General features: G+C 38.7%; 1 protein-coding gene across 2 annotated transcripts in view; it reads left to right on the plus strand.

Moving 5' to 3' along the window:
- The window catches only part of NUP133 (nucleoporin 133), a 62,173-nt gene that overhangs the window by 5,289 nt on the left and 35,641 nt on the right, over positions 1–21,243 (plus strand). For both annotated transcript variants that reach the window (XR_007355729.2, XM_048843896.2), the window contains exons 4-12: positions 2,634–2,741; positions 7,349–7,480; positions 9,324–9,494; positions 11,548–11,703; positions 11,789–11,859; positions 12,472–12,619; positions 15,423–15,567; positions 19,159–19,316; positions 20,086–20,177. Coding sequence is in view for 1 of the 2 variants with exons in the window: in XM_048843896.2 (XP_048699853.1) it covers positions 2,634–2,741; positions 7,349–7,480; positions 9,324–9,494; positions 11,548–11,703; positions 11,789–11,859; positions 12,472–12,619; positions 15,423–15,567; positions 19,159–19,316; positions 20,086–20,177 (1,181 nt within the window). In the remaining variant the exon portion in view is untranslated. The remainder of the gene's footprint in view (positions 1–2,633; positions 2,742–7,348; positions 7,481–9,323; positions 9,495–11,547; positions 11,704–11,788; positions 11,860–12,471; positions 12,620–15,422; positions 15,568–19,158; positions 19,317–20,085; positions 20,178–21,243) is intronic.

The raw sequence follows: 21,243 nt of genomic DNA on the forward strand, positions 1-21,243 counted from the left end.
CAGGAGAGTGGGGTGGGGGGAGAGAGAACCTTTTGAAGTGAAAAACACCCATTTTTTCATGGTCTGTGTGTATAAAAAATCCTCACTACGTTTTCCACTTTATGCATCTGATGAAATGAGCTGTAGGTCACGAAAGCTTATGCTCAAATAAATTGGTTAGTCTCTAAGGTGCCACAAGTCCTCCTTTTCTTTTTGCGAATACAGACTAACACGGCTGCTACTCTGAAACCTTAATATTGTATTGGTTTTTTTTATTTAATAGGTATCTCTCAAAGCAGATGCACTCTAGTGATTTAAATAACGTTTTTAGAAATTGGCTAGTATATTAAGATTGGTTTTGATAATCCTGTGCCTGCTCTTCAACATGTGCGATGAAAAATGAATTTTTATAAGCCTCTTGTATTGTGAGTGGATGTTTTGATTAATTTCCTTTTTGTCAAGAACATATTTTTACCTATGCACCAAGAAACACTTAAGTGAAAAAACACTTTGGTGCATAGCAATTAACATCTGTAGGAGCCTGTAGTTGTTTCAAGTCTCTCTTGCTGATAGGGAATATGTCTCTCCTCCTCGGTCAAATGCAGTGTGTATTCCTTGTACAACTCCCACAGTACAATGTCCACAATACCAGAGTGACAGGTGCAGCTGTGCTGATTGTACCGATACAGTTGCCTTCCCTATTCAGTAGTCATGATTTTCTCCAGCACATTTCTTTGGATGGTTTTGCCATCTTGTGTCTGAAAATGTATAACCAGTGTTCTGGCTAAAAGGCTTCAAAGAAGCCTGCTTTATCCGTTGTAGTGTTGAGACACACTCTTACCCTGTGTAATTTGTGAATTGTATTTTAAAATAATGTGTAAATACATATTTGAGCTATCAGCTGGCTGTGGCAATCTTGCTAAAAATGACAGCTGTGACACTCCATATGGGGACCTAATGTTAGAACTTAAGATAGTTTAAAAGCAGAAAATTGGTTCAAAATTTAGAGCTTACATTTTTTAAAAGAAAGTGCTTCAAACATTAACAGTATTGTTCTGATTGGTACACCCATATTAGTGCAAAATAAGTAGTAGTTCTATTATTTACAATTTTTATTCCAGTAGCACCCAACCAGGTGCCAATCAGGATTAGGGCTCCATTATGCTGGGTGCTGTAGAAGCAGATAGTGATATAATCTGTGCTTTAGAGCTTTCAATCTAAAAGATTCCAGAGAAAATGAAGGGTTGGGGACATTGTAATGACATACATGCAGATGAACCCGATGCTTGGCACAGGTTGTTAGTTGTATGTTTTTCTTTAATTGGGGGTGTCATAAATATAAAGGGAAGGATAACCACCTTTCTGTATACAGTGCTGTAAAATCCCTCCTGGCCAGAGGCAAAACCCTTTCACCTGTAAAGGGTTAAGAAGCTAAGGTAACCTTGCTGGCACCTGACGCAAAATGAACAATGAGGGGACAAGATACTTTCAGATCTGGAGGGGGGGACAAAGGGTTTGGTCTGTGATGCTTTTGCCGGGCACAGATCAGGAATGCAGCCTTCTAACTCCTGTTAAATTAGTAAGTAATCTAGCTAGAAAATGCGTTAGATTTTCTTTTGTTTAATGGCTGGTAAAATAAGCTGTGCTGGAGGGAATGTATATTCCTGTTTTTGTGTCTTTTTGTAACTTAAGGTTTTGCCTAGAGGGATTCTCTGTGTTTTGAATCTGATTACCCTGTAAGGTATTTACCATCCTGATTTTACAGAGGTGATTCTTTTACCTTTTCTTTAATTAAAATTCTTCTTCTAAGAACCTGATTGATTTTTCATTGTTCCTAAGATCCAAGGGTTTGGGTCTGTGTTTAGCTGCACCAATTGGTGAGGATTATTATCAAGCCGTCCCCAGGAAAGGGGGTGTAGCGCTTGGGGGGGATATTTGGGGGGAAGACGTCTCCAAATGGGCTCTTTCCCTGTTCTTTGTTTAAAACGCTTGGTGGTGGCAGCATACTGTTCAAGGACAAGACAAAGTTTGTACCTTGGGGAATTTTTAACCTAAGCTGGTAAGAATAATCTTTCATGCAGGTCCCCACATCTGTACCCTAGAGTTCAGAGTGGGGAAGGAACCTTGACAAGGGGTAAAGGTGGGGTGAATTTATGTTCTTTAACAATGGGTTTTCTGAGAAGCCTAACCTAATACCACTGCCAAGCTGGGGCTGTTGTATCTTCTCCAGCCTTCACCTCCTGAAGAATTTCTCGAAGTGGTGAGGGAGCATCATCTGAAAAATGATTGGCATTGTGAATCACATTTAAGACATTTAAATAAAGAAATAAGTTCAGTGAAATAATTGCCTGCTTGTTGGCAGACACAAGTTGCTGTCTGGTTGACAGAAGACTGGAATCTAGAGTTCCTGTATTTGTCATTAAGATGGGAGTGAAGCATGCCTGGGTATTTATTTAACACAAATGTGACTATCCTCTGATAATCCTCTCTAAAACCCTTTGCTGTAGTTTCATGTAATTTGAGCAATTTAATTGTTTGCTTTTACCTTAGTATCTACTGTCAGAACAACGATTTAGTAGAATTTGTAAAATGGATATACAAATGACTTTGTCTGAGGCATGTTTATGATAGTGTCTCTTTATTCCTCGTTGTAGTTATCTGTATGCAAGGAACTACAGTTGCCATCCAGTGACTTCCAATGGAGTTCTAGCTTAGCAGCTATATCCTGCCTCAGTACTTCAAGTGAAGTACCTTCTCTACAGGTAAGCAACTTAACAAATTAAAAAAAAACATCTATGACTATCATCTTCTTTGTCACTCATTCTTTTGGAAACTGCATTCCCTGTGTTATAATTAGGTTTGGTGGGATTCAGTTTTAATCGATAACTGTCAATAAACATCGATTTCTGTTGACACACTCAAATTGATGAAGAAACCATTGTTCGGTAACTGTCAGCGTGCCTACAGGGATTTGGTGTCACCAGCCCTGTGGCCCTGGAGGGAGTCCTCTGCAGCCCTGCTGTCATGGGGGTGAGTGGGTCAGTCTGTGGCAGTGGAGCTGCAGAGAGTTTTCTGGGCTGGTGATACCTGATCCCTGCACACAAGGTGCAGGGGGAGGCTGCAGTCTTGGAAGGGCAGAGCGGAGATCTCTGTCCAGGACTGTAAGGAAGAGGAGTCGTCCCTGGCTGCGGGCGTGGCCACCTCACTGCTGAATGACTTATGTAGCAGTGCAGGGAGCCCTCTGTAGCACTGCTGTCATGGACTCTCACTCACCAGGTGGGAGTGCTGGGTGGTCTCTGCTTTGCTCCACCAGGATGACAGCCTTCCCTGCTCCTTGTGTCTGTAGAGATCTGGCGTCAATGGCCATGTAGGGATCTCTCTGCAGCTCTGCTGTCAAGTCCCACTCACTCACTTTTTTTGGTAATTAAATGTAGTAATTAGAAACTTCTTACATTGCAGTTCTTAAAGGATTAATTCATTAAAAAAAAAAATCAGACTAGGGAAAATAGCATCATTCAGCAGTGGGACACCTGAAAGTTTAGTCCAGGTAAGTGAAATTTGAATATAGTGCTTCCTGAAAAAGTTATGCATCATCTGTGTTTTAATTCTGGGTGTGTGGACTGACTGCAAATGAAAACTGTTTTTTTGCCTAAGTTTCATTATGAATGCCATCCAACACTGGAAGAAATAGGTGATCTGCCTGTCTGGGCCTGCTGCTTTGCTAAATACCTCTTGTACTGTGCGGGGATGAGAACCCAGGATCAACTAGGTATACACAATATTGCACTACTGTGTACGATATTGTGTGTAACTACCGTTCACAAAGAACATGAGATAGTGGCCAGTTTTCAGTTTCAGGTTGTACACAGCATTCGTTCAGTGCACCCAGAGCTTTTCAGTGAGGATCAGATCAGCAGCTAGTCCTTGAAGGGAAGAAGCCATCCATCCTGGCATCATCTTGAATTTCTAGGTGGTGAAAAGAGGTAGTAGCATTTTGCTGTTACATCCCTCCCCCCAAACTTGACCCCTTTAATCTTGCCACAGTTTAATCATGCTAGAAGTAATATAAGAGCTGAGAACATGCAAAAGCCTAAATTATTAAATTAATCTTTCCTTAGCTGGGTATGTTTTGCAAAGACATCATTGTTTTGTGGACCACAATAGTAAGCATGTAAGGGGAATATTAGTGGTGGGAAAACTGCAAGAGGTTGGGTAAAAGGAGTAGCTCAATGACATCCTCAACAACAACATTATAACATAAATTATTGTTAAATTTTTAAATATAATTGAATTGATCAGTAATAGTGACCATAACGTAATTAAATTTAACATCCTTGTAGGGGGGAAAATACTAAAGAAACCCACCACAGTAGCATTTAACTTTTAAAAGGGGATCTACACAAAAATGAGGAGGCTATTTAAATGGAAATTAAAAGGAATAGTCACAAGAGTAAAATGTCTTCAAGCTGCATGAAAACTATTTAAAAACACCACAGTAGAGGCTCAAACAAAATGTATACTCCAAATTAAAACAAAACAAAAACGTAAGAGGACCAGAAAAATGCCACCATGGCTAAACAACAGAGTAAAAGAGGCATTTAAAGGCAAAAAGGCATCCTTTAAAAACTTTGGAAGTCAAATCCTAATGAGTAAAATAGAAAAGAGCATAAACTCTGGCAAGTCAAGTGCAAAAGTATAATTAGGCATGCCAAAAAGGAATTTGAAGAGCAACTAGCAAAAGACCCAAAAACTAACAGCAAAAATGTTTGTAAGTACATAAGAAGCAGGAAGCCTGCCAAACAATCAGTGGGGCCACTGGATGATCAAGGTGGTAAATGAGCACTCAAGAAAGACAAGGCCGTTGTAGAAATGAATTCTTTGCATTGGTCTTTACTGCAGAGGATGTGCAGGAGATTCCCACACCTGAGCCATTCTTTTAGATGACAGATCTGAGGAAATGTCCAAGATTGAGGTGTCAGTAAAGGAGATTTTGGAACAAATATTCACCCAAGAGTTCTGAAGGAACTCGAGTATGAAATTTCAGAACTACTGACTGTGGTATGTAGCCTGTTGATTAAATCAGCATCTGTACCAGATGACTGGAAGATAGCTAATGTAACAGCCATTTTTAAAAAAAGGCTCCAGAGACAATCCTGGCAATTACAAGCCAGTAAGCCTAACTTCAGTACTAGGCAAATAGGTTGACATTATAGTAAAGAACAGAATTATCAGGCGCAGAGATAAACACTGTTGGGGAAAATCAACATGGCTTTTGTATAGGCAAATCATGCTTCATAAATCTATTAGAATTTTTTGAGGTTGTCAACAAAATCTGGACAAGGATGTTAGAGTTAGATATAGTGTACTTGGATTTTCAGAAAGCCTTTGACAAGGTCCCTCACCAAAGGCTCTTAAGCAAAGTAAGCAGTCATGGGAGAAGACGGAAGGACCTCTCATGTATCAGTAACTGGTTAAAAGATAGGAAGCAAAGGGTAGGAATAAATGGTTAGTTTTCACAGTGGAGAGAGGTAAATAGCAGGGTCCCCCAAGGATCTGTACTGGGACAAGTGCTGTACAACATATTTATAAATGATTTGGAAAAGTGGGGAAACTGTGAGGTGGCAGAGTTTGCAGATGATAGAAAATTATTCGATGGTTAAGTCCAAAGATGATTGCAAAGAGTTTCAAAGGGATCTCACAAAACTGAATGACTAGGCAACAAAATGGCAAATGAAATTTAATGTTGATAAGTGCAAAGTAATGCACATTGGAAAACATAACCCCAACTATACACACAAAATTATGGGGTCTAAATCAGCTGTTGCCACTTAAGAAAGAGATCTTGGAGTCATCTTAGATAGTTTTCTGAAAACATCTGCTCAATGTGCAGTGACAGTCAAAAAAGCTTAACAGTGTTAGGAGCTATTAGGAAGGGAATAGATAATAAGAAAATATCTTAATGCCACTATGTAAATCCATGGTATGCCCAGTCCCTGAGTACTGCATGCAGTTCTGGTTGCCCCGTCTCAAAAAAGATATATTAAAATTGGAACAAGTAAAGAGAAGGGCTACAAAAATCTTTGGGATATGGAACAACTTCCATATGATGGGGAGATTAAAAAGATTAACTATTCAGCTCAGAAAAGAGACAACCCAGGGGTGGGATGTGATAGAGGTCTCTAAAATCATTAATGGTGTGGAGGAAGTGTTATTTATCCCTTCATGTAACACAAGAACCAGGGGTGATCCAAATAAATTAATATACAGCAGGTTTAAAACAAACATAAGTACTTCACACAACATGCAGTCAGCCTGTGGAACCCCTTCCCAGGGGATATTGTGAAGGCCAAAAGTGTAAATGAGTTACAAAAGAATTAGATAAATTCGTGGAGAATAGGTTCATCGATGGCTATTAGCCAAGATGGTCAGAGATGTAACCCCATGGCCCTCAATCTCCAACTGCTATAAACTGGGATTGGACAGCAGGGAATGAATCACTTGATAAATGCCCTATTCCGTTAATTCTCTCTGAAGTATCTCACACTGGCTATTTATAGAAGATAGGTTAGTGGGCTAGGTGGACCATTGGTCTGACCCATTACAGCCATTATTATGTTATTATTTTGTGATTTTTTGGACAATCAGTTGATTAGACGTAGTGCTTCCTGTTCAGATCTTTACTTGGATAAAGGCACTTGCACCATTCTTTGGCCTTGGGTGGATCTCCAGGGAGAGTAAATCCTAAAGTGAAGAACTCTTCACCCAAAACATCTTGATAGAAACATCTGAGAGTTTGTGTGATTATTCTTTGAAGAATACATTTGTAAAACAAGGCATTGTAGAGTTTAATGTTTCTCTTAATGGCTCCAGAACCATTTTATTTGGTTTACAGGTAAAGAGATTTTTTTCTCTTAGCCGTCAGCTTCGCTGGCTGACATTGGATATTAGTCAACCTGAGTTTTTGGGGTCACATGTCATGACCAGTAATAAAGATTTTGCATCTGGAACTTAAGTCCTTCGCTGGTTCTTACAGCAACAAATCTCACTTGCTCTCAGTAGCTATATTGACCCTGCTACATGATCAGCAGTAAAAAGTAGTAAAAATTATTTTTGTCAGTAAGACAAGCAGATGTGACTCAATATATACATCTGTTGAGTTAGAAGTTTCCATTTTTACATAATCCTCCTCCTCTACCCTAAATGTGCTTTAGTTCTGTTTGTGTGTGTATGTATATATTTACCATTTTTTGTTTTTATCCTCTTAACTTCTGGGACACTCAAAAGAGATTTAATATTATTCAAATAAAAAGTTTCATCCTTATTATAGTCCACCTATATCATGTGTTGACTATTTTTCTGTAATTCCAAGTCTCTGTCAGCGATGGTTGCCACCAGTGAAGGGTTTGTACGTTATTGGCCCAGCCTTCTGCATGAAGGTTCCTATACGGAGACTTTTACAGACTTTGGCGGCTCTCTGTGCAGTTTTCTAACAGCTGTTAAGGTATAGTACAAATTTTGTTTACATCAAAAGTATTAATTTGATTGCTAACTTAGAAACAGAAAAGAGTATTTGGAGCATCAAGTCTTAAACCCCTAGGAACTTTAATAAACTAAACAGTTGCAGAGTGAGCTATGTGACCTCATTATGGATAACTTCACAGAACTGTCAGAGAGGCGATACCACCGTGAGTGAAAGCAAGATCCCTTTCCTCACAAAAGTTCCAGAATATGACAAACACGAATAGAGAATTATTTTGTGCATGAGCTTGTTAAACGGGATATATTTTTTTTATAAATCCTAGTTTAGAAATTAGATGTAAGAGGAGTAAACTGCAAAGATAAAATGGTGGTAAGACTACTTGTATTCTCTTTTTTAACCTGTTACGTTTACTAAGGAATTGTGAATTTTTTTCACTTAACTAAATGAACAGTTACACGTAAGTGTTTCAGATGTCAGCAGATTGACCCTGTTGGAATATTTTTACCTGTATTTTGCAACTTCTAAAACCTGGCACATCTGAAGTCTAATTTAAATAAAATGATTTTCCTTTTAGGGCAGAATTATTATATTTATATGTAACATTTTTGATTAGCAGTGAGTATTAAAAAATCCCCAAACAACACATATGTTTCTTGTTTAACTTAAAAAGTCTAATAAAAGAATTAAGCATCTGTCAGAAAATGAAAGCAATTGAAAGTGTGTGTGCAGGCACCTCAGACTTTGAAGCACTAGACTTGCTAAACTGAGACTCAGGAAAAGTTCAAATGGAACTATACCACAGCATTTTGAGAAGTGTAAACATTTGTTTGAAAACATTACATGGAATTTTAGCTTTGCAATTTTTGTTGACTGAAATGCAATTCCATAGGTGAAATCTTGTGCAGTGTTTAGAAGATTAATCATTGTTGAACTCCAGTTTAATATTTGTTTGATACAGACTTCTTTCAATACTTCTAAGTAATGTGTCTTTCATAGTATGGGCTATATTCATCTCTCATGTAACACCATTGAAGTTAATGACTTTGCACAAGAGGTGAGCCTGTCCCTGTCCTCTCCACTACTGTTGCCAAATAGTGCTGCATTTCGTTTAACAACAATGTGGCATCTTTTACAAACAATACATTCGCTATTACCAAAATCATTTTTAAAAGATACTGAAATAAGTCTCACAACATAGTCTGATGGATATTTTCTTATGCAGTTAGTTGTGATGTGTCCTACTTAGTTAGGTTAGGGCACTTCAGTGAAAACAGCAAGCTACCCATGGAAATAAATTTTTGTTATGGAGCAGAGCAGTTCCTAGTAAGAAGATTATGAAAATGAGCATTAAGTTCTCAAATAATAGTTGTTAAAAATGTTCATTAAAGGTGGACTATTTTTGTGATCAATAAAACAGTTTTTCAGAAAATGTGGTAAAATATTAATTTAAACATGCGTAACCTAACAAATATATTGTGTGCTATATGCCATAATTTTAGCCTTGGAAGAACTATAAATAGTTGTTAAAAAGCACTACATCTGATACATTTCAGTTTTTATGTAATGCATTATAATTTCCAGGTAAAGAGCACGGCCTATTGAAAAGCTGACATTTTTAACTAAGTGAAGTTTTTCCCAGGCTTTTACAGCCAGCTGAGCTTTAAATTAATTTGCTGGAAAACATGTTTCATACTATATCTCTGCTAGCCCTCGTTTTCTTTATAGAGTAGCAAGGATGGCTATGTTCCCAGTCCTGTTTTTCTCCTGACCTGGTACAAATAATCCTTATTTGACAGTAATTGTTGCTGAAAGTTGGTGGTGTGTCTTTTATGTGTCTAATGTAGACATTTTTACTTTTTGTTAGGGAGGAAGTTTTGTTTTATCATCTTCAAGGGGCCAGCTAGTTCGATTGATACCAGACAGTTCTGGTAAGATCCATCAGCATGTCCTGCCACAGGGACAGGGCATGTTTTCTGGAATTGGCCGAAGAGTCTCCTCTCTCTTGGGGATTTTGTCTCCTAGTAATGATGCTGCGGTAAGTTCAAGAAATAGATTATTATAAATAGATTTTTTTTAAAAAAAATTATAATGACGTGTTCCAACTTGTCTCACTCCTTCCTTCCCCTTTCACTCACTGCTACTTAAGGACATACTGTACCAGGATACAGAACATCTGAAACCCACTCCATACCAATTATATTCACTAAGGCTTAAAAAAGAAATACTTTACAGCAGTGGTTTTCAATCTATTTTCATTTGTGGACCCCTAAAAAATTTCACATGCAGGCGGAAATCCCTTTGGAAATCTTAGACGTAGTCTGTGGATCCCAGGTTGAAAACCACTGTTCTTTAGTAACGACAACCTTTCGCAGACCTCTTCGACATAGTCTGTGGACCCCTAAAGAAAACCACTGCTTGACAGCACTGATGTAAACAGAAAGGAATAATTATCTTGCAACTGTTTTTAAATTTCCTCAGAAATCATAGCATCAGTGTGCTCATTAAATGATCTGCATCCAGTATGATCACTTGGACTTAGTCCTCAACATGATTTATGTTCCAGAATTAGTATTTCTTATGCTTCCCAGAAGATTCCCTGCACTGCGTTTGTCAAACTCCAAGTGGCTTAAAGCCTAGAAAACTGGAGTCTACTACTGTTCCTCCTATTCGTTTGTTATAGATTATCCCTGTGGTAATTGAATGTCAAAAGCAAACTATACTTGGTGTCCTATCTAGATTTGGTATTTCTCAACAGCCTGTGGCCCTTTGTTTATTTCGTGGAGTGGCCTTACACAACATATTGTCTTCCTTTCTGGTCCATATCAGACTTGAACTAGCAGTTTAATTGCTGAGTGCTTGTGTATTTTTTAAGATTTTCATGATAGGAAGACTAATTTAAGTTAATCAAAAGAAACTTTAGTGTGTGCTTTATTGCGCAGTATTATCATTCAAGTCAGGAAATGCCAAAGTTAAGATTGTATGCAGTGTAGTGGTACTTGTATATTCCAAGAATCTTTAATTATATGTTCACTTACCATATATCAAATATAACATACAGTTTTCTATAAAACTAGATGTGTGGCATTTTGTAGTTTTGTATATATGCTCTGCTTATGCTGACAGTCTCTGAAAGTCACTTACGTACAAGATGAGCCCCATACAAGGTGAGCGATGAATGAAGCAGGCCCTGTGTCATTTGCTGCATGTTATATATTATTCACTTTTCAAGGTTATATGGACATCTATTTGTATTATTTGTGACTTATTTTGTGATTATATTGTCGTGCATATCCATAAGGAAGGACATAATTTAACTTGCATGTGAATATTAACTTTGGCATTTTCTGATTTGAGTTCTTAACCGTACAACTCATATTAAAAAACCCCCAAAAACCTGTTAAGTTACGCATCACCAAAACATCCTATCCCATGCACCTTACTAGAGTCATAGGAAAAAGTACCCTCTTGTCTATCTGAAGAGCTTGCCTCATTTCTTGTGCATCTATAGCACGTTTACTTTATTAGGCAAATGTTCTTTCAGGTCCTTGCATCCCCAAAGCACAATTTTTAAAGTGTACATTGACCTATAGCCTGGTGTACACTTGAGATGTGCAGAGAATGGTGCAGGCAAATTGAATGACAATGGAGAAACTATTAGTAACTCATAGGTTCTCCCTAGATAAAGGGATGCCAGTGGTTGTGGGTCATCCTCAAGTTTTGTATGTGAATTTTACAAAAGCTGGAGAGGAGCATGAGATATATTTTTTCTATTTTTTTTTAATCCCATAAAATAACTTCCATCTGGAATTATTTTGATGCTTAAATTTTGTATCATAGTTAAAGCAGAGATTGTAAACTCTTTCGGGCAGGGACCATTTTTTTATCCTGTGGTTATATAGCCCCTTGCACAATGGGGTTCTGGTCCATGAGCAGGGCTCGTAGGCACTACAGTAATACAAATAATAATTGTCAAATTGAGCATCCATATGTCTTATCAGATTGAGTGGAGTGGCACAATATATCAGAATAGTAAGAACATACTTTAACTGACAGAGCTTGCTTTTTTTTTTTTTTTTTATTAAATGCAGCTTTCTAGTGTTCTTTGGGACAAAGAGAGATCAAGCTTTTATGCACTGACCAGTTCAAATCTAAACAAATGGGAGATAGACGATTCTACTGAACGTCAAGTTCTCAGCTGGGATATCAACAGAATCCTTAAAGAACACATCACAGATGCAATTTGGGTAAGAAGCAGTACACTTGAAAAATAAAATGACATTGGTAGTTAGCTGATTTATTTCTGTCACTATAAATTAGTGTCTTTTACAGGGCTCTGAAAGTAACTATGAAGATATTAAAGGAGGAGTCAATGTTCAGTATTTGGATTTGCAACGAAACCGGTAGGCATGAGCATTCTGCCTAGCAAGAGATGAACCATATGCTGATTTGATAAGTGCTTTCTATTTTCCTACATTGTTTTATATGCAAATTATTGGGATTTTAATTACTCTGAATGCTGTTGGGGACAAAACAGGCACCTCAGTGCAAATAACTAATTGTACTAGATGTGATGGCATTAGTAACTAGTAATTAGGTTTTAAAAATTCTTCACCCAGAATAACTCTATTAAGTTCTGTCATTTCATGATAATTTTCTTTGCAATGTTTTTTTCCAGGAGGCTGGGTAAACCAAATATAACTTCTATATAACTTCAAAATAACTGGTCTGTGGCTTCTGTTGGTATTACTTAAACAACGTGATGGGAATTTAGTTTTCCACATATTTTCAGTGTCTAGAAACCATTGTTGCATTAAGAGCATTAAAACAACAAAATACTCCATATACCCCCTTACTGTTTTAAGTTAGAGACTAAAGTTCCTGTTTAATAAAAAAGACACTTTTCTAGTACTGTTGGATACCTAAAAATATTATTTATGTAGCGTTCTACCTATGTTCCTGTTTTCTGAACCATGGTGCATGTACTAATGGCATGTTGCTTTTTCAATGAATAGTGATGGACTGGTAATTTTGGCTGCAGCATGGCATCTTGGAGACAGTCCATGTCTCACCTATTACACTCTCATAACAGTGGAGGATAAAGGTTACCACATGTCTGATGATGTTGTTGTGGAGGTTACCCAATATAATCCACCTTTTCAGGTATGGAGTCATTGGACCTTTGCTCTAACGTGAATTTGGAATTAGTCTTGAAAATAATGTATACAGGCAACATTTTTGTGTGTGTGTTTTATTTTCCTCAGAATTAATATAAACAGCTTTTGATGAGAGCAATACGTAAAGTTCAATGTAAAATATTTAAATTTCATGTAAAATATATAAAGTTAAAAACCCACAGAAACTCTCTCCTTTTTCAAAGTGTTATTGCTGAGATATTCCATACTGTTTAGGTTTACTATCTTGCCCTCTACATACTGCCATCTATGTCTCTGTTGTAAGCAGTTTTATTATAAAATCAATTTTGCATGAATTATGAAGTAATTCATCCTCAGGGTCTTGAATCTGAAGGAAGAGGCTGAAGGAATTTTGCTGAAAATGGACAGCTAATACAGAAAAATTAAGAGTAAAACTTAGAGCAGGGGTTCTTAACTGGGGGTCTTTGGCCTCTTGGGGGTCTGCGAGCCATTTCAGGGGGGTTGCAGGGCCTGTGGCCCAAGCCCCGGCACCCCCCATGGGACCAAAGTCCTGGTGCCCTGGCACTCCCCCTGGGACTAATGCCCCGAGTCCATGGGCAGATTTGGGTGGTTATGAGGGGGCATTGCCCCCCCAAACTGCAGTGCCTTACCCAGAGTAGGGAAGTCATGGGGGCAGCTCCATGCCTGCCCCACTTCCTTCTCTCCTCCAGCCCCCGAGGCCCTGCCCCCTGGCCAGGTTGGAGGCTGTAAGCTGGAGCTGGGCAGTGTGGGGCAGCTGCTACTCTGGCTGGTGCCATGTAGCTGGCAGCCATGGTGTTCCCCTGTCTCCTCCTCCTGCTGCTGCTGGTGCCTGGGGTTGCCCCCTTTGACTGCTTACGTAGCTGGTAAAGGAGAGTAGCAACCGCAGGGTGGGGAGGCTCTCCAGGCACATAGCCCCTAGCTACCCCTCTCCCTGCATTCTGAGCTACTCCCCCCTGCCTACACACAACACCTAGCTACCCCCTGCCCTCTGAACAGTTTTCAAACTTTTTGAGCTGAGCCACCCCCTTTGAGTTATAACCCCTCCCCCCCCCCCCCGCCCCGACAACCCAGACAGGCTGGGTGGCCTGCTGAGGTGAGTGGCACTCCCTCCCTGCCCCATCCCCTGCCAATAGAAGTCAAACTACTCCTATGCTTGAGGGCCCGGCGGACGGACCCCTAAGTCCCCCCACACTGGGCCCTGGTGTTTTTATAGCTTGTTGGGGAAAAAGAAAGAAAAAGGTTGAGAACCCCTGACTTAGAGGTTAAAAACTATTGTTGAGGTAGCTTTTAATTTTAAAGCTTGATCTTTGTCTTTTTAGAGCTTTTAAAGCAGTTAAATAATATTGAGTAAGAAGAAAAAAGGATACTTGAAGAGCATTTCAGCCAAATATGAATCTTGTCTTTATTTTAAAATGAATCTTTTGTGAGATTTGGGCAGTACCTGATTACATGGATTTATATGCCATAGATCAGTGATATTCAGACCTTAGTAGTTCAGGAGCCGAATTAGTAATCAGCATTTCCCTAAAGAGCCTCAGTAGTGTGAATTCATTGTTTCATTTACTATAGTACTATATTTTTATTTTTAAACAGTATGACAGGGGAAATATAATATTCTCACAGCAAAATGACTAACCAACTATTATTTTATCAGCTACAATTGGTTAATAAGATAGTAGAAGCATCCTGTTTGGTTAATAACTTAGATTGGTTAATAATTAAATCAGTGTTTTAATATCATGTGCTGCAAAGAGCTGCAGTAGTCTCATTAAAGAGCCACTTGTGTCTCATGAGCCTCAGTCTGAGTATCACTGCCAGAGATTGTTTTATAGGGTATCTTGTGCTGTATATATTGAACTAATTTTCTAATCTGCAGTTGCTGCTTTATTTTTTGTACCTTGTACTGATGCTCAGCAAAGCCAGCTGAAGGTTCTGAATTCCAGCTAATATCACCAGTATACATACGCTCTTGCCCCCTCAGATGCATCATATGCTCAAAAAAGAGGCTTTGCCTCTGCTGCTGTCTGGCTTGTTGATATTTTGGAATCTCATGCTTTTGATTAGAACTGAAAAACCAGACCAGATTTGAATTTAAATTTCCTGGCTTCTGATGGGGTTATTTTTTTTGGTCAGAATCTTAGCTTTTAAATAATGTGTATATAGTCTGTTATCTGATACATCAGTCTGCTTTACTAGCCTCTCTAATACCAATAATCTTGAATATCTCTGATTAATTAAACCCATCTATAACTAGTTTTCAGCGATCAAATCTTTAATTACAGATGTTCTGAAGATTTCTAACAGAAATCTGCAAAGTGTGCTTAAAGTATATTTGCTTACACAACTGACACTTCACAAAAAATGTTTCATGAAGTGTCAATGTCTCTTTAATTAAGCTTTTATGTTCATGAATATTAGCTTTGACCTAACTTTATAAGGCTGGTATTTTTTCCATGGTGTCAATTTTCAAATTGGCTCTTACATTAGGAGGAGTGTCTGATGGCTGCTGAATTACTGATTTGTTCATCTCTTTTCTATCCTGGTGAAAATATACCTCTATCTCTTTTGGAGTTAGCAGGTAGATAAAACAGATCTTAAGTATTCAAAGCAAATTAGAAATAGAAACTGGGATCCTTTTAAAATAAATTAGTGATAAATGTCTGTCATGTTAAAATTAAGAAAAGGAAGATATTCATGTTTGTACAACTTTTTGAACATTTTTAAAGTGCTGTATTAAGTGTTAAATTTTGTTTATTTGTATATTCTGTCATTCTTCTGGACACTTGTAGTCTGAAGAACTGATGTGCTGTTTCGTGGTCCCAGACTTCTTTAACCATGCTGCCTACCTGTACACTGAAGATGAGGTCTTTGCTTGTTCAACTGGAACTGGAAGAATTTCTTTACCACAGGAGAAAATTATATTTGGTGCACAAGGTAATAGCAATAGGAAACTTAATTTGTATTAACTCACTTAGTTAACCATATTGACAAAAAAATTCTTCTTTGATTTTAATTATTTCCACACTGCATTTAGATTGAGCTATCCGTTTTGGCATTCTGTTCCTTCATTCAAGGATCCCCAGTTACCTCAAAACTAAAATTGAGGCAGCATGGGCTGATGGAATGAACAAAGGTTTGGCAGTCAAAGGTCTGAACTTGATTGCCAGTTGTTGCTGCTAGTTCTTTCTCTGACCTGCAACCAGTCACTTTGCTTCAGCTTCCCTGTCTGTGAAATGTATAAGGATAATTTGTGCACACAATTTTGAATATATATATAAGTGCTGAGTACATTTTTATTCATATACTGCTTGAAAAAAGTCTGGGATTTTACTCTAAAAATGGGATTGAAACTCGAGAGGAGACAGACGGAAAATGAAAATAAGATGATATTGTGTAACTGTACATAGGAGCTCTATTTTTAAATACCACCAAATCTTGCTTATTCAGATAAACTTTAAGGTCAGAACGAACCATCATGATCATGACCTCTGGCACATTGCAGGCCAAAGAAGCTCTCCCACCCACTCGTATAATAGATCCCTAACCTCTGGCTGAGTTATTGAAGTCCTCAAATCATGATTTAAAGACTTCAAGTTACAGAGAATCCACCAAAAAGAAAAGGAGGACTTGTGGCACCTTAGAGACTAACAAATTTATTTGAGCATAAGCTTTCGTGAGCTACAGCTCACTTCATCGGATGCATTCAGTGGAAAATACAGTGGGGAGATTTATATATACAGAGAACGTGAAACAATGGGTGTTACCATACACACTGTAAGGAGAGCAATCAGGTAAGGTGAGATATTACCAGCGAGAGGGCGGGGTGGGGTGGGGGGGACCTTTTGTAGTGATTATCAAGGTGGGCCATTTCCAGCAGTTGACAAGAACATCTGAGGAACAGCGGAGGGAGGGGAATAAACATGGGGAAATAGTTTTACATTGTGTAATGATCCATCCACTCCCAGTCTTTATTCAAGCCTAAGTTAATTGTATCCAGTTTGCAAATTAATTCCAATTCAGCAGTCTCTCGTTGGAGTCTGTTTTTGAAGTTTTTTTTGTTGAAGAATTGCCACTTTTAGGTCTGTAATCAAGTGACCAGAGAGATTGAAGTGTTCTCCGACTGGTTTTGGAATGTTATAATTCTTGACATCTGATTTGTGTCCATTTATTCTTTTACGTAGAGACTGTCCAGTTTGCCCAATGTACATGGCAAAGGGGCATTGCTGGTACATGATGGCATATATCACATTGGTAGATGTGCAGGTGAACAAGCCTCTGATAGTGTGGCTGATGTGATTAGGCCCTATGATGGTGTCCCCTGAATAGATGTGGCACGGGCATGATGAATAGTTGGCAACGGGCTTTGTTGCAAGGATGGGTTCCTTGGTTAGTGGTTCTGTGGTGTGTGGTTGCTGGTGAGTATTTGCTTCAGGCTGGGGGGCTGTCTGTAAGCAAGGATTGGCATGTCTCCCAAGATCTGTGAGAGTGGTGGGTCGTCCTTCAGGGTAGGTTGTAAATCCTTGATGATGCATTGGAGAGGTTTTAGTTGGGGGCTGACGGTGATGCTAGTGGCGTTCTGTTATTTTCTTTGTTGGGCCTGTCCTGTAGTAGGTAACTTCTGGGTACTCTTCTGGCTCTGTCAATCTGTTTCTTCACTTCAGCAGGTGGGTATTGTCGTTGTAAGAATGCTTGATAGAGATCTTGTAGGCGTTTGTCTCTGTCTGAGGGGTTGGAGCAAATGCGGTTGTATCGTAGAGCTTGGCTGTAGACAATGGATTGTGTGGTGTGGTCTGGATGAAAGCTGGAGGCATGTAGGTAGGCATAGCGGTCAGTAGGTTTCTGATGCAGGATGGTGTTTATGTGACCATCGCTTATTAGCACCGTAGTGTCCAGGAAGTGGATCTGTTGTGTTGACTGGTCCAGGCTGAGGTTGATGGTGGGATGGAAATTGTTGAAATCATGATGGAATTCCTCCAGGGCTTCTTTTCCATGGGTCCAGATGATGAAGATGTCATCAATGTAGTGCAAGTAGAGTAGGGGCATTAGGGGACGAGAGCTGAGGAAGCGTTGTTCTAAGGCATAAAAATGTTGGCATACTGTGGGGCCACGCGGGTTCCCATAGCAGTGCCGCTGATTTGAAGGTATACATTGTTCCCAAATGTGAAATAGTTGTGGGTAAGGACAAAGTCCAGCCACCAGGTTTGCCGTGACATTATCGGGGATAGTGTTCCTGACAGTTTGTAGTCCATCTTTGTGTGGAATGTTGGTGTAGAGGGCTTCTACAGCCATAGTGGCTAGGATGGTGTTTTCAGGAAGATCACCGGTGGATTGTAGTTTCCGCAGGAAGTCGGTGGTGTCTCGAAGATAGCTGGGAGTGTGCTGGTAGCATAGGGCCTGAGGAGGGAGTCTACATAGCCAGACAATCCTGCTGTCAGGGTGCCAATGCCTGAGATGATGGGGCGTCCAGGATATCCAGGTTTATGGATCTTGGGTAGCAGATAGAATACCCCTGGTCGGGGTTCCGGGGTTGTGTCTGTGCAGATTTGTTCTTGCGCTTTTTCAGGGAGTTTCTTGAGCAAATGCTGTAGTTTCTTTTGGTAACCCTCGGTGGGATCAGAGGGTAATGGTTTGTAGAAAGTGGTGTTGGAGAGCTGCCTAGCAGCCTCTTGTTCATATTCTGACCTATTCATGATGATGGCAGCACCTCCTTTGTCAGCCTTTTTGATTATGATGTCAGAGTTGTTGCTGAGGCAGTGGATGGCATTGTGTTCTGCACGGTTGAGGTTATGGGGCTTTTCCACAATTTCAGCCCGTGCACGTCGGCGGAAGCACTCTATGTAGAAGTCCAGTCTGTGGTTTCAACCTTCAGGAGGAGTCCATCCAAAATCCTTCTTTTTGTAGTCTTGGTAGGAAGGTCTCTGTGGGTTAGTATGTTGTTCTGAGGTGTGTTGGAAATATTCCTTGAGTCGGAGACGTTGAAAATAGGATTCTAGGTCACCACAGAACTGTATCATGTTCGTGGGGGTGGAGGGGCAGAAGGCAGAAATTCACCATTTATACTTGTTTAAACCTGCAAGTGATCCCTGTTGCAGAGGAAGGCTTCTCTGCAAACCAAATAAGTCTCTCTCTCCACCTGGAAATTTCATTCCACTTCTCATCAAAGATTTGAGTGGAGCACTGTAGTGAGGTCTGCTATTAGTATTTTATAGTACAGTTCTTTTACTAGGATAGCATAGTGTATAACATAAAATAAAGGTGGACTTACTTTAATATGTGAGACTATTTTATAAATCTGTGCTTTAGATTTTTTCTAAAATTAGGTTTGTTTGCTTAGTTATTACCTCATATCATTTGGTAATCTGCAATGGGTTTTATCGTTTGTTTGAATGATCAAGTCTGTTGTGAAGTACTGCTGTTAGCTGGTTCATGGGAAAACTTAGTAAATGTCTACATGAAGATAAAGCTATGAATGCAGCATTATATGATCATTTTATTTATTAAATGTCTGTTTTTCTTTCCCGTTAGGAGATAGCATTTTAGGAGCAGGTTGCTACACCGGAGTTCCCATTTTTTTCACCAGAAGAAGTGGGCTTGTGGCCATCTTTTCTAGGGAAAATGTATCTGTGCTTCCTGAAGACCTTGAGGATTCCCTGTCATCTTCTGTAGCTGGACCAAACAATGAGGTAATATTTAGTATGAAAATTCAGAATCTCATAACGCAAAAAGAAAGTGTGCCTAGAGTTTACTCACATTTTCATTCACAGAAAATTTTAATTTTTTAATAGATCTAGCTGAAAACAAATTTTCAAAACCCAGAACAATTTTTAGAATATTTTGAAATTCCCCGTCAAATTGATATGTCAGCCAGCTCTACTCATTTGAATAATGTGCTATTTTAATTCTCCTTTTTTATCTAGTAACCAACTCTTTAGAATGGAAAAAAGTTTTTTCACATGTCCATATTTAACTTTTATACAATATGCATTTACTTAAAATCTCAGATTAGTTACCTAGTCAAGAATATTTTTCTAAAGTAGAATCTTTTGCTCAAAATTTTTTAGAGAGGGATGGAAGCTGGGTTTTTAGTATGGGGCTGACCAGTTCTTTAGTTGGCTAATAACGAAGAATGAATTGGTCATTATCCCATTTATCTTACCCTCTTGGGTCAGTTGCTGTAGTAGTACTTCATAATGGAGGGATCTTATGACCATTACTCTGGCTAGATCAATCTGTACAGCTTCTGAACTGTGATCCTGTTACCTTTGCCCCCAGTCTCTTTTTTGTTGTTGTTGTGATCAGCAAGGATATCCCACAGGAATAAAAACTTTAGATGTTGGCATGTCTATTTTAATCTTAAACCACTGTTGTTTTTAGAAGGATTACTGTCCTTCCATAATAAGGTTTGTATTTGCCTATCTGTACTTCGGTCAAAATTTTTATTTTACGTTTCAGGGTTCTGCATTTGATGCTACCAGTAGAATGGAGATTATAGCACAAGAGGATAAAACTAAATTATTGAAAGCTGCTTTTCTACAGTACTGCAGGTATGAGGAGTCACTATGTCGATATAGTAGAGAGGGCAAGTTTGTTTTTAATTAAGGGATTCTCTTGATAAAAATAAAATTCATGCTAATTAATTAAAAATCACCATGTACCCATGTTTAATATATTCCTTTTCTAGAGAAGTGTGTATACATCTTGGACACTGTTGAGTAAATTGTTGTTGACAGTTTTTTTTTGACTAGCTGTTTTATTTACCCTGAAATGCTTTTCAGATTGGTTGAATTTTTCTGGATTTTCAACACACACATCCCACGTCCCCCAAAAAACCAAATCAACCGAACAAACAAAAAACCCACAAGAAATTGGTTAAAATGTTGAGTTTGGTTTTCAAAAACATTTCAGTTTTTATTTTTTTGTGTTTAAAAAAAATCACGAGATTTTGTAAAAAGAACCAATTTAAAAAAAAATATTATTGCATGAAATAATTGGCATTCTTGAACCAGCTAGACAGTGATCCATGTTAGAAAGGAGCAGACTTGTATAATCATTTTTACAGTTATAACCTACCAGAGCTGGTATTAATCATCTGACTGACACAAAGTAAAGCTATTTCAAGCTTAAAATTTTGTTTGTCTGTTCTCTCTGTAACTGGCATTGGTGAAGAAAGTTAGGGAAGAATGTAAATAAAATGGTCAGGATTTTTCCATTTAAATTTTCAGTATTTAGAAGATATTTTTTATACAGTGCCATGAATGTGCATAGTGCTTCTCAAAACATAGTCATTGCCCTCATGAATGTATGATCTAAATTGACAAAAACGAGAGGAGGAGATAAACACAGGAAAGGGTGGAGTGACCTAAGGGTGAAAACAGTAAGTAATCTATAAAACTAAGCCTCCTAGAATAGAGGTTGGAGAAAGGACTTCGAAGAGAGGAGGATGGAGGCATGGAAGAGAGAGTCAGAAAGAGGGTTCCAGGCATAAGAAAGACCTGCATGAGAGAGACAGATATTTGTGTGGGAGAAGTGCATGAACGGGACTGTCAAGCAGAGCAAAGAGATAAGAAATTGAGTTGTGGAGATCCTTAAAATGCAAGGAGGAGGACCTGA

Source organism: Caretta caretta, chromosome 3 (genome assembly GCF_965140235.1).
Source record: "Caretta caretta isolate rCarCar2 chromosome 3, rCarCar1.hap1, whole genome shotgun sequence".
NCBI lineage: Eukaryota > Metazoa > Chordata > Testudines > Cheloniidae > Caretta > Caretta caretta.